Genomic DNA, 12,539 nt, shown 5'->3' on the forward strand with positions numbered 1-12,539 from the left:
TAGAATTGGCTGAACACTAGCGGTTTTGAAGTAATATGGAATATTGCCTAGTGATAAACTGTTAAAGATTTATATTAACCAGGGCGCAAGTGTTTCAGTTATGTTGAATAAAAGCTTAGTTGGGATAATCGACACCCTCGTGTATAATTCTGTATGCGAGTATTGACGGATCAGTTCTGCACTTCATCAATTGATTAATTTCATTTAAATTTATTTAGTTGATTAAATTAAATCAAGAGGTTGAGCATTACAATACAATGTTTCTTTGATGGATGAAAACGTCAGGGAGGGATAATTCACTAAAATGAAAAGTTTAGTTACTTTATTTTTAACAGCAATACATTACAATGATATATTCAACTTATTAACTATATAATACAATTTTACAACTCATACTGAACTGAAAAAGCTAGTTTTTTATTTTAATACAATTAGCTATTCTAAAATGTGTTAAAATATAACTATAAAAATTTGCTAATATTTTTGGAACTGGTAAATGTTCATGAATACCAGGCACTGACTGAAAAATGGTGTAATCCATGAATCACCTCAGATGGTTGGGGTTTTAAACTTATTCAGTGAGACGTGTCTACAAGTAATGGTTTTTCCTTTTCCTGTTGTTGGAGATGCTTCTTCAGCTGTTTGGCCAAACGTTGCCACCTGATGAAAAGCAGGAATCATGGACCACTTAATAAAATCTCCAGAAACGTGCTGACTCTTATTTTGAGATCACAAATCCGCCTCTCTTACCGCTCCTCTGCATCGTTGTTCTTATTCACCCTGTCAGCCTCCTCCCTCTTCTCCTCCATCCACCGCTGCAACAATTCGTCTTTCTCTCTCCGAGCCTGCGTCAAAGTTTCCTTCAGTCCTTCCTGCTCCGCTCGCAGGGTGGCCAACTCTTTGGACTGACACTCTATGATGAATTCAAATTCTGAAAGGGTCACCTTCAGGGTGTTCTTCCCTTTAGCCAGGGTACGTGCCTCTTGACGGTATTGGGACACACTGAAATAGCAAAGTAATGAAATATTGATTCATTTTACCTCTAACCTTTTCTTTAGACTGGCTTGTAAATTACTTTTACTCATGTAGTTCTGTCATTATACAACAGTTTTACTTCAAAACACACACACTTTATTTTTCAAGATGACCATTTATGAATTCTTCAACATGATGTCTAATAGAGTAAAGGATTGTATGAAAGTTAGTAGGTTGGAGATGGAGGCTGAAGTTCATTTTTATATTTGATAATATATTAACTTCCTTCCTTGCATTACAAATGTATCAACACTGACTTTTTAGACTTTTTTATGATTTGAAACAATAAAATTAAGCCTGTTCGAAATGTATGTCTAAATATGACCAAACAAACAACAGGGCATCACTTTCTGTTTCTGAAGATCATATTTTATGATGACTATGGTTGTCCATATCTTACCGTGACTGGCAGTACTGCAGCTCAGCCTCTTTCAGATACAGGACGGTGGTCAGGTCAGTGACGGTCTGCGACAACTGGGGAGACAAAAGAACCAGTTGATTAAATTGGAGCGATCAGTTCAAAGGTCAATTATCAAAACACAGATGATAATGTTGTTCTATTTCTTTCTCTGCTGTAACTTTGTGGCTCTTAGATTATTTTTACAAGTTTAAAATCAAACATTTTTTTAATGCATTTATTTAATTACAGGAAACTGCTGTTGTCTGTACAGCTGATTTATATTATTTTGTCCACCTTTTCTGACAGGTGCTCAGTCTCTCTCAGCTGCAGATGAAGGATTTTAGTGTTTTTTCTAGCTTCTACTCCATCTCGTTCAGAGCTGAAAATTAAAAAGTTAAGTTTTATAAATCGAAATGAACAAATGTCGGATAAAGTGGAATTCTGCATTTTCTAACCTGTTACACTGAACGTCATCCAGGATTTGTTTGCGGATTTCAAAACGTTCCTCAAGCTGAGACACTGGAATGAAAACAAACAAGTCTGAGACAGTCAGAGCATCGCTGTTAAAAAGTGATGAAAGGATATTGTTGATCTTACGTGTCGTAAAAACACCGACATGAGGCAGTTTCTCAGTTTGGTCTCTCTGCTGCAGTCCAGCACGCACGTGATTCTTCCAGTTGGCCATCTCTGCGGTCATGTGATCCGTCGTCTGCGTAAACCCCGTCAACCCAGCCACACAAAAAAAACAACCTGTAAGAAGATACACAGTTTGAGCACAATGTAGTAATATTAGAATAAAATATAGAAGTAGAAAGTATCAAACATATGTTAATTTCTTTCCACCATTGCAAATTAAATGTATTAATTTCGACTTTAACTGACTTCAAACACACTTTGTCATTGTTCTATTATATATTTTAAAAGAAGGCAATAAGCACAAGCCCTGTCAGTGCATTTCAAAATAAAAGCCACCAGAACAGAATGTACTCAACTTTTCTAGAAAGTGCAGGAGCTGCCAACTCTTAGTACTTCCGGTTCATGCCATTTATCATTACATCGCTCTGACTGAAACACGCTCAGCGACTTGAGCTTTATTTTACACCATTTACTGTTAAAATATATTGTTTGTATTTTACTGTAGAATCGGGATGAATTCCGGTGGATGACAGGGAACAGGGGAATAGTTTTGAAGCTGAAACAGGAAGTTGTTGTTCAGCTAGACCAGCGTGTGCTCTGACAACAACAGATGGAGAGAGAGAGAAGATACAGGCTCATTCAAACCCTTAAATACAAGTAACTGAGGTTAACGGAGCAGCAGCAGCTTCTCATGTGAGTGTTATTTTAATCCAGTGTTGTTTAACTACAACTTGTTTTATTTTTTCTCAGCGCTACGGCTCAGCGGTTCTATTTGGATAGCTAGCCTGCCAAAGCTAGCATAGCAAACTAAAGCCACCACTAACACTTGATCGATACTGTTGTTCTCGTCCGTCCTCTGTCTCATGTCTCCTCCGTGACAACATGTGCAGGCCGGTGGGTTGTTGAGGGATCAGCTGGATCCACGGTGCTGTGTTCGGTATGAGCTCTGGGGACAGGGAGCCTGGGACCTCCTGGGACAATGTGACGGAAGAGCCCACCTGCTCAGGTGAAAACAGCAAACATGTAAGTAACAGAAAAATGCTTCAATGATCTGGCATGATAATCTAAGTAGCTTCCTATGGGTCAGTCATTGTTGTGTGTGGATTCTTAAAGTCACTGTCACCTTTTGTGTCAAATCCATTTTCACAACTGACAATGGTCAATGCCGGATTAAGCTCCTGAAGGGGCCCGGGGGTAATATCTGTCACTGGCCCCCTTTAGACCCCGTTCAGACCTGGTATCAATATATTCTTTTAGCTGTGTGGATGCAAATCATGATTAACAACACTCTGCACATCGCCTTTCTGCCTGTTTGCACTTTATTCTATTTGGAAAATGTTATTTTTCTTTAAAGTTCTATTTAATTCGAAAGGTACAGTCCTCTAATCTTTTCCTCTTTCTATAACTTCCTCTCACACCGACATGTTTACAGACATCGACACATCGATATCTGACACATCTGTACAATCAGACTAAAACATAAATTGGTCCATGTGAACTGAAACAAACAAAGTGGTAGAATTTAATTTAAGGTTTTAAAACCAGATTTTACAGTTATTTTAAAAGATCATGGCCTCCTTCAGGGATGATATTGTCTGTCAATTTCCAACAGCTTTGCAATTATTAAAATCTTTTTAACGTAAATAGTTTTCCCCAGCCTTACATATACATTTTATGTGTGGAAACCATGGACAATGTTTTGTACCGTGGGAAAAACCTGAAATACTGTCTGTGTTCATTGCTAATTCATGGTGTCTTATTCTATAGGATTCGGCCATATGCTCAGGCAGCACTGAAATTAAGAGCTGTGCCGTGGTGAAGTACTCGGCCGCCCCTCCACCGACCAGCTATGCCTTGCTGCAGGAGAAGACCGACCTGAAGCTGCCTCCCGCCAACTGGCTGAGAGAAAACCCTCAGCTGGGCAGCGCGGGCACCACCGTACTGGGCTCCAGCAGCAAGAGCAAACCTTTTTCTAGGTATAACATCCTGAATAATACTATTACTACAACTGCTATGTAGTACACTAATGTGAGGCTGTTGTGATCTGAAAAGTTACAGAGTGTAGTGTGTGCTGCTGAAGTGTTTTGCATTATACACAGAGGTATTTCTAAATATAATGTTTTGACCACTCTATTTGTTTCAATAAGGCAACACTAAGTATTATAAACACCTCTAGTTAGTCAGTCAAAGTCACGGTTTATATTAGAGGCTCAACGCGTCATGCTTTGTGCTCTGCTTAATTGTGGAAACCTGCTGGGCAGATGGCCGCTGTTGATGGTCAGAACACACTCATGAAGACTGATTGTTACTCACTGCTCTATTGACTCCATGCGTTCCACATTTTTTCAATAATTTTACAAAACTGTCTGGAAAACTTCTCGCTGCATATCTGATAGCGGAGAACTATTGTGATTATCAGTGGATAAATCATGGATTCTGATTAATTGTTAATCAGTCTGAGCCTTTTATCCATATTACCATTTGCAAACACTGTTGTGATTAAGTTCCTTTTCTTCTTTTGTAGTTTTGGGATGGCCTACGAATTCATCGACTGCATCGGGGACGATGTTGACGTGGTGTCAGACTCTGAGGTTTGCGGAGACGCTCCGGCGCTGACATTTGTTTCTGGAACATGTTCATAAAGCTGTCGTTAACTTTGTTTTCTCTCAAATTCAGAACATCAAGAAGCTTTTGAAGATTCCCTACAGCAAGTCTCACGTCAGCATGGCCGTTCACCGCGTCGGGAGGACCCTGCTTTTGGACGACCTGGACATTCAAGAGCTCTTCATGAGGTCTTCTCAGGTAGAGCAGGGTTTTAGTTTTACAAATCAACGAGAGATCCTTACTAGGATTGTTGTTCTATGTTTTCAAAGGTGTCTTAATGACAGTATGAGGTTAAACTGATTGTATTTTCCTGCTATGCGTGTTTTATAGACCGGAGACTGGACGTGGCTAAAAGAGTTTTACCAGCGGCTAATAGATGAGAAGTGGCAGAGGAAAAAGAAGAGTAAAGAGCACTGGTATCAGAGAGCCATCCTGTCAAAGTTCCTCTACTACAGGTGAGTTATCTGTTAGGTTACACTTCTTCTTGGGCATCTCTCTTAGCTTTCCTCTGGCAACCTTACGGCTCTAACTCTGTGTTTCTTGCAGTATAAATGGTGATGGAGCTGCGGAGCCTGTACCAGACAACCTGAATGAAGGGGAGGTGGAGAACGAGACGGAGGTGTTCAGTTCTACATGGCCCACCTCCTTCACCAGCACGCCGTCTGAAGCAGAAGAGTCGGACGCTGCCAAGCAGGTCCGAAGAAATCTCTGAGAACTGTGAAAAATAGCAGAAAGTAATCATTGAAAAAATGTTTGAAAAATATAATCGGGGTCTGACAAATTTAAGTAATACTTTTTTTTTGATCACTGAAAAGGATTGAGTGAATTTATAGGGATTTAATCCGTTGTGCACAGCAAATAACTAACAGGTGTTTTTTGACTTAGTGGCTCTTTGGTGAGGGCTAAGCTGATAACTGTGTGAGATGTTGCTTTACACTACTAACACTGACAGTGTTGCTTCTATAAAACATGTAGGAAAGCTTTTCTTTGGACAGCAACATTGCTCTGGGTCAAGTGACGGCTGTACTTGAAGAGCAAAACCTCCCAGCTCTGTTCAACGAGGGGGAAAACAGTCAGGTAACACAAACGTTTATAACCTTCTTTCAATGGTATGTATGACCACAGGTGGTAGCTTATGGTTAATATATCATCTTATGTTATTTTCGACAGGGTTTAAGAAACGACTTTGTGCGAAACATCATGTGGACGTTCGAGGATATCCACATGCTGGTGGGATCCAACATGCCTATTTTCGGAGGTGGTCGTTATCCTGCCGTCAGTCTGAGACTCAGGTTGGAACTTGTTTGTTCTGATCCAGGATCTGAAATAAAAGGAAATGTCTGCGTCTACAAGATATTGAACATTTTCATAAAATATGGCTGTATAATGGTCGTGATGGTGACACACAGTACGTCTCAGCACAGGGATGATAGATGCTGGTAATTGTTGTTAGTAGGTCAGGTTTTAATTCGTTGAGCTGAACTGTAAAGATAATGCATCCGTTTACTACTAATAATAATTCCTTCTTCCCCTCTTTCTCTGTGTTTTTCAGGGACAACAATAAACCAATCAACATTCTGACAGGTATCGACTACTGGCTCGACAATCTGATGTGCAATGTGCCCGAACTGGTCATGTGTTTTCACGTTAATGGCATCGTTCAGGTGAGTGCCCGCTGCCTTTTGTCCAGTGTTGTTATTATCCAAGTAATTATTGCCATAGATAATGTTTCATTGTATAAACTGAAACTGTTTTGAGGGCAGGGAAATTGCTTCAAAGGTTCCATATTGTACAATCTTCTGTTGTTGCATTTGAGTTTTAAAATCCATAAGAAATTATCAGTTAAGTACCAAAGACTGTGTAGGCCTGTTCATTTAAAAAAAAAAAAAAAACTTTGGTAAAACCTTTTTCATTGTTTTGTGGTTTTCCCTTCAGAAATACGAGATGATAAAGACAGAGGACATCCCTCATCTGGAGAACTCCAATTTCTCCACGAGGGTTGTGAAAGACATCGCCCAAAATATTCTCTCCTTCCTAAAGTCCAACTGCACCAAGGAGGGTCACACCTACTGGCTTTTTAAAGGTGGGAGACAAACAAACAGGAATTCTTCAGTCCGATCACTATGTGTTTCTCAATGTTTTCTAATTGGAACTTTTTAAACCCACAGCCAGTGGGAGTGACATCGTGAAGCTTTATGATCTTACTACTTTATGTGAGGAGGCTGAAGAAGGGAAATGTCAGAATCCCTTCACTCTCCCTGTGGCTGTGTTACTCTACAGGTAAGAATCTTAGAAAGACTCGGCATTAGAGCATCTCTGTTCTGCAGTTTTCTCTTGGAAAAGTAGTTAAATTTGAAGCGTTAAAGTCCAGGGCTGAAACCTTATTTGAGTCAGTTTAAGTAACATGATACCCAAGTCAACTTGGGTATTTCAATGGTAATTTGTTGTTACCATATCTATTAAATGATAACTACTAAAAAATAGTAAATACAGTTTTAAGTGAAACCCTTGTAAAATTCAACATTGTTTGCAGATGAGATGTGTTTGAATCAGTAAAGTGTGTCAGCTGTAATGGATCCTCGTTTGTTGTGTGTTCTGTGGCGCAGGGTGGCCAGCAACCTAATGCTGAAGGCGAGACAGAACAGGAAGCACTATGGCACCGTCCGAACGCTGCTCTTAAACTGCGTCAAGCTTCTAGATCAGGAGAGGCATCCGCAGGTAAGAAGGAATTCTAAGTAACAATAGGGCAGAGGTGGCTATTTATATTTAGAGAAAGTAGAACGTGAAACTCTCTGACTGAACCTGATCCGCTCTCGTGTATCTGCTCAGATCATCGCCTCAGCCCACTACATGCTGTCAGAGCTGTTCCAGCTCGACGAGCCCCCTGAGGAGGGGGGAGAGTCGCTCCGGGCCGGCGGCTCCGAGGACAGCTACAGCGACGAAGACAGGGAGGAAGACGAGGAGGCAGAGTTGACGGAGGACAGCGATGAGAACGGCTCCTACAGCAACAGCTCCAACCCACAGGACGACAGTAAAGCTGTGGCTGTTATTCGCTCTGTAGGGGAGCTGTCTGTGCCGGAGAAATACAAATCGACCCACCAGATCAGAGTGAGCGCGTCTACACATGTTTCCATCACACAGACCTACAGGGAGAGAGAGGAGCGAAAAATAAGTGAAAGAACCTAATTTTATATTTTTAAATCTCTGCAGCCAAGTGGAGTTTTCCCCGTTTCTCAAGACAAGGAGGAGAGATGCAGACACGTCCTGAGCTACGTACTGAAGGCAAGTCTCCGCATGATGTTGACATACAACTCTGATAATGTGAAGTGTCGGCTACCAGTTAGTAATCGCTGTGATACACAACACAGGGCCTGAAGGCAGTGGATGGAAGCATTAAGATGGAGAGCGACCTCCCAGCCGCGGACCCCAACACTCCAATCCCTCTCAAATATGAAGACAGAAATGCTATTGGAGCCTGCGCCTCCGAGAAAGGCATCTCTCTTCTTCTGGAGAGAGGTCAGTTCTCAGTCCCTTTTAGTAACTGATGTAATACCACATTCTAAGACAGTGAATATGTCTTCTTATTTCCTTACAAACGGGCTGTGATCATGTGTGTGTCAGCAGTGGGGACCCTGCAGGGCGGCCAGAAGCACCTGACGCGCTCGGGGATGATCCCTGGCTCGTGGCAGCACCACATGAAGCTGCAGCTCTTCCTCAAAGCCTCCAAGGCCTACTTTGTCCTGTCTGACGCCGCCACCAACTTACTGAAGTACGGCCGAGCTTTGCGCTACATCAAGCTTTCTCTGCAGTGCTACGGTAAGTTTGTTTAACTTCAACTTAAGTTGTTTTCTTTCATTCTTTCTTTTTTTTATCTCTTTCTAGCAGTCCTAAATAATGTTTTCACAAAGCAAATATTAATCTAAAAACTGAATGATAAAACAGGTCAGGTCCTTAACTCGATTGAAACTGCTCCATAACTTTCCAAATTATGTGCAGCATAATAATAATAAAGTCATTCAAACGTCTATTTCTCTTTCCATCATCTTCTGTGGTTTCCCCCAGATGCCTACTGCTCAGTAAGCGGGACGCAGCACTCGCAGGTGCTGCAGTTCCACAGCCAGTGTCTGTCTCTGTGTGGAGACATCCAGCTGATGTTGGCCCAGAACGCCAACAACAGAGCCGCTTACCTGGAGGAGTACAGCTACCAGACCAAAGAGGACCAGGAGATCCTGCACAGCCTGAACAGAGAGAGCAGCTGCCAAGGTCACTCACTGAAGACAATCATACACAACACACAATGTCCTGAATGTCCAAAATGTCATATTAAAACTAGAGATAAACACATAGAAGTCCATTTCATTTGTCAATCGTATCCTTCTCTACCTTTCAGCCTTCAACATGGCCACAGACCTGTCGATCGACCCGGAGTACCAGCTGTTTGTCAGCAGTAAATGTTACGAGGCAGCGTATGAGCTGCTCGTCTCGGAGGCTTTGAAAGATCAGGAGTCAGATCAACTGGCTCAGGTGCTCAGACGGCTGGGAAACATCCGCAATGAGATGGGAGTTTACTACATGAACCAGGCGGCAGCCATGCAGACTGAGAAAGAAGGTATGTCGGGTAGAATAATTACAGTTACAGATATCCCAGAATAATAGGGACAGCTAGCTTTCCACTGCACTCAGATCAGTAAAGAAATACAGACTCAAACACAACTTTAAGAACTGATTACTCTTACTTGTGGCTCTGTCCATGTTGCTTTGTCTAATCAGGTTTATCTTTCTCCCTCCTCCAGTCAAGAAGTCTGTGTCCGTAGCAGAACAGGAGATGTGGAAAAAAAGTTTTTCCTACTTCGAGAAAGGTATGAAGGACTTTGAAGCCATCAGGGACAGCACCAACTCGGCCCTGCTGCTGTGTAACACCGGCCGACTGATGAGAATCTGCGCTCAGGCTCACTGCGCCGTCTCTGGCGACCAGAGCCGAGGGGAGTTCTCCCCTGAAGAGGCGCTCTACTACAACAAGGTGCCACGACAAACACTGATCGTCTTAATAAGTATTTGTTCCTTTGTAATCTTTTATTTTTTACTTTATCTTGGACCTTATTTTTGTCTCATTTGAACCCAGGCCATAGATTACTACTTGCGGGCTATGAGGTCACTGGCAAACCGAGCAAACCACCCATTGGTGTGGGACAGTGTGAACTGGGAGCTGTCCACTACCTACTTCACCCTGGCAACACTTCTGCAGGACTACGCCCCACTGTCCAGGAAGGCCCAGGAGCAGGTGCCTGCTTTACCGGATTTTCACATTTTGATGTCTTCAAATCAGAAGATCATTGTTTACATCTTTCTGTTTGTATCATGTGTTTTTCCCAGATTGAGCGAGAGGTGACAGAGGCGATGATGAAATCCCTGAAGTTCTGTGATCTCCAGACTGAGTCGGCTCGTCAGCCGCTCTACCAGTACAGAGCTGCCACCATCCACCACCGCCTGGCCTCTATGTACCACAGCTGCTTCCGCAACCAGGTGGCAAATCGTGGAAATAAATCGTATTTATTCTGAATATCTGTTTGCTTTTCGTTCCAAACACTCATATGCCCTGGCTCACTCTTTTGACATAGACATGTGTTTGATCATGCTTAAAGAAAAAGGAACCACAGGCTGACTGGAATAGAGTTGCTGGTGATGCCTCAGTATAATGCTCACTGACGGGTGTCTGTGCTCCTGGCTCTAATTGTGTGACAGGTGGGAGACGAACACTTGAGGAAGCAGCATCGGAGCCTGGCAGAGCTTCACTACAGCAAGGCTGTTTGTTTATTCCTCAGCCTCAAAGATGCTCCCTGTGAGCTGCTCCGCACGCTCCTGGAGAGGGTGGCCTTTGCTGAGTTCACAATGGCAGGTGAGAAAACAGCCTTTTTTCTCAACGAAAAAAAACAAAACAGAAATACCGAACAAACAAACTGACAAAAATATGACACAGCCTCATAGCAACAGAAACACAGATCATGATCCAGCCCAAGAACCTAAAAAAGGAAATGGACATTTAAGGATACAAAAAAAGAAACTGTTGATTATATTCCATATATTACTAGGATAGTTATTACCAAAACAAATATTAAATGCATGTGTCATTCATGTGGTACATATATATTCAGCCTCAATGCACCGTTCCTACCTTTCCTAGTATTTTTGATGAATTTAGAAGTAAACCACCTCACCAGCTTTAAAAGAAATATTGCCCTCTTGATTTCATGTAAAATCATATAAATAATTCCACAGAGATCAAACTGCTCTGTTGCGTTGGTCATCTTTTTGAGGAAGAGCCTCACTAATTTTCTGTCCACAGCCTCCTGCAGTAATGTTTCACATCGTGCTTCCACAGGTCAGAGCAGCAGCGGGGCGAAGCTGAAGAGCCTGACTGGAGCTCTGGAGATCATGACAGAAAGTCGTCATGCTTTCCAGCTCATTCACAACGAGCTGGAGCTGGAGGAGGAGAAGGAGGAGGAGAAGGAGGAGGAGAAGGAGGAGAAGGAGGAGGAGGAGGAGGAGGAGGAGGAGGAGGAGGAGGAGGAGGAGGAGCAGGGCGAGGTCAGTTTTCTCCTTTTTTCTTTGGACATGCTCTCTTGTGCTTATTCATCTTCTCAAAGCTTTGCTCTGTTGTCCCCTCTCCAACACGTGCTGTCCCGTTGACCTGTCCTTCTCCGTCTCTCCTCGTGCTGCAGCCGAGTGAACCCCACGCTGCGGACTCGGCTCAGTCTCCCGACGTGGCCACCGGTCCCACCTCAGGACTCAACCTCCAGGAAGTGAGGAAGCTAATCGGCGTGTTCGAGCCGAGCTTCTCCTTCCTGCTGCTGCAGCTCATCAAACTGATGACGACCTTGAAACGAAAACCAAGGTGAGCGATAATCCCCAAACTCTTATTCTTCATCCGGCTCTGTAAACATCGAACATCCTTTTATACCTTCACTATGCTCACTCCTGTGTGTTTACAGCAATAAAGACGAGGAGCTGTTGAAGACGTATAAGAATGTCTACTCCAAGCTGCTGCGAGCCGAGAAAAACGCACCTCTCCTCAGCCGGGTCGGCGTCTACAAAGACCTGCTGCAGCAGCTGACCCCGCAAACAGGAAGTGACGACACGGGTACACCTTCATGATGACGAGGAGGACACTCTAGACTTTGACGCTGCTCCCCACACCTTGCCGGACATCCAGTCTGAATTCTTGGGAACTCCTGATGACTGTTTTCACTAAAAACTGACATCAGTATTAACAGACTCATCCTCAGGCAACTGTCTGACTCTGAATAACGGTTCAAAGCTAATTTCACCTCCCGCGCCTTATAAACAAGTTCATCTTTTTATAGCATTTGCATCCCAGGGTTTGAATTGTTCATTTTTTTTGTTGTAAATTCATAATGTGTTATTTAATTGTCTTTATTGCTTACACAGTTCTGAATCACCGTTAAACCTTCTCTCTGTTGGATTTGTTGAGTGCATCCGCCATAAGTCAAATTTCAAATTACACATAACTCCTACATACAGGGCTTAAATAGACATAAATCGTTGGCAAAGGCTCAGAAAAAAGAATTAATTTCAATATAATTGCCATATTTGATATTCAGTAACTCCAGTAATGCTATGAAAAAAGTGTGGGTTGTAGTTTGACAAAGTGAAATAAGAGTTAAATAAGTAGTTATTTAATTTCCAAAAAGATATGTGCAATACTTTGGCAACATCCAATGCAAACAGAAGAGTTTGTCCACATGGCTGTGTGTATGTATGTATAAATGTGAGTTTATATCAGCATGGTTTGCTGTGACATGGAAATAAAAGGTTTTTAAATTTTATGTAATGAATTTCTGTCAGT

General features: G+C 42.4%; 2 protein-coding genes across 4 annotated transcripts; one reads left to right on the top strand and one right to left on the bottom strand.

The window, feature by feature from the left end:
- Positions 1 to 307: 307 nt before the first annotated feature.
- On the bottom strand, positions 308 to 2,161 carry si:ch1073-143l10.2 (uncharacterized protein LOC565165 homolog). Of its 2 annotated transcripts, none has more exons than XM_062401443.1 (6): positions 2,033 to 2,161; positions 1,891 to 1,954; positions 1,730 to 1,814; positions 1,436 to 1,509; positions 751 to 1,002; positions 308 to 660 (listed from the first exon to the last, which is right to left on the bottom strand). In XM_062401443.1, the coding sequence occupies exons 1-6, from the start codon at positions 2,130 to 2,132 to the stop codon at positions 576 to 578; spliced, it is 660 nt and encodes a 219-aa protein (XP_062257427.1). In that variant the 5' UTR covers positions 2,133 to 2,161; the 3' UTR covers positions 308 to 575. The 2 variants fall into 2 exon arrangements, with proteins under 2 accessions (XP_062257427.1, XP_062257428.1); XM_062401444.1 differs by having other exon boundaries at positions 1,891 to 1,946; positions 2,033 to 2,128.
- Positions 2,162 to 2,488: 327 nt separating this feature from the next.
- Positions 2,489 to 12,519, top strand: edrf1 (erythroid differentiation regulatory factor 1). Of its 2 annotated transcripts, none has more exons than XM_062401464.1 (26): positions 2,489 to 2,764; positions 2,962 to 3,094; positions 3,839 to 4,047; positions 4,596 to 4,662; positions 4,748 to 4,873; positions 5,006 to 5,130; positions 5,222 to 5,369; positions 5,651 to 5,752; positions 5,846 to 5,967; positions 6,228 to 6,339; positions 6,611 to 6,758; positions 6,844 to 6,955; positions 7,282 to 7,393; positions 7,505 to 7,783; positions 7,886 to 7,957; positions 8,044 to 8,191; positions 8,297 to 8,491; positions 8,738 to 8,938; positions 9,066 to 9,284; positions 9,469 to 9,695; positions 9,798 to 9,956; positions 10,049 to 10,198; positions 10,418 to 10,571; positions 11,055 to 11,260; positions 11,395 to 11,567; positions 11,665 to 12,519. In XM_062401464.1, the coding sequence occupies exons 2-26, from the start codon at positions 3,011 to 3,013 to the stop codon at positions 11,825 to 11,827; spliced, it is 3,813 nt and encodes a 1,270-aa protein (XP_062257448.1). In that variant the 5' UTR covers positions 2,489 to 2,764; positions 2,962 to 3,010; the 3' UTR covers positions 11,828 to 12,519. The 2 variants fall into 2 exon arrangements, with proteins under 2 accessions (XP_062257448.1, XP_062257449.1); XM_062401465.1 differs by having other exon boundaries at positions 8,300 to 8,491.
- Positions 12,520 to 12,539: the final 20 nt, after the last annotated feature.

This window comes from Platichthys flesus, chromosome 12, assembly GCF_949316205.1.
Source record: "Platichthys flesus chromosome 12, fPlaFle2.1, whole genome shotgun sequence".
NCBI lineage: Eukaryota > Metazoa > Chordata > Actinopteri > Pleuronectiformes > Pleuronectidae > Platichthys > Platichthys flesus.

Coding starts and splice junctions, on each gene's coding strand:
- si:ch1073-143l10.2 (XM_062401443.1), bottom strand. CDS start 2,132: ATGACCGCAGAGATGGCCAACTGGAAGAATCACGTGCGTGCTGGACTG. Junction 1,955..2,032: donor TGTCGGTGTTTTTACGACAC/GTAAGATCAACA, acceptor TTTTCATTCCAG/TGTCTCAGCTTGAGGAACGT. Junction 1,003..1,435: donor CTGCAGTACTGCCAGTCACG/GTAAGATATGGA, acceptor TTGCTATTTCAG/TGTGTCCCAATACCGTCAAG.
- edrf1 (XM_062401464.1), top strand. CDS start 3,011: ATGAGCTCTGGGGACAGGGAGCCTGGGACCTCCTGGGACAATGTGACG. Junction 3,095..3,838: donor CAGGTGAAAACAGCAAACAT/GTAAGTAACAGA, acceptor CTTATTCTATAG/GATTCGGCCATATGCTCAGG. Junction 7,784..7,885: donor AATCGACCCACCAGATCAGA/GTGAGCGCGTCT, acceptor AAATCTCTGCAG/CCAAGTGGAGTTTTCCCCGT.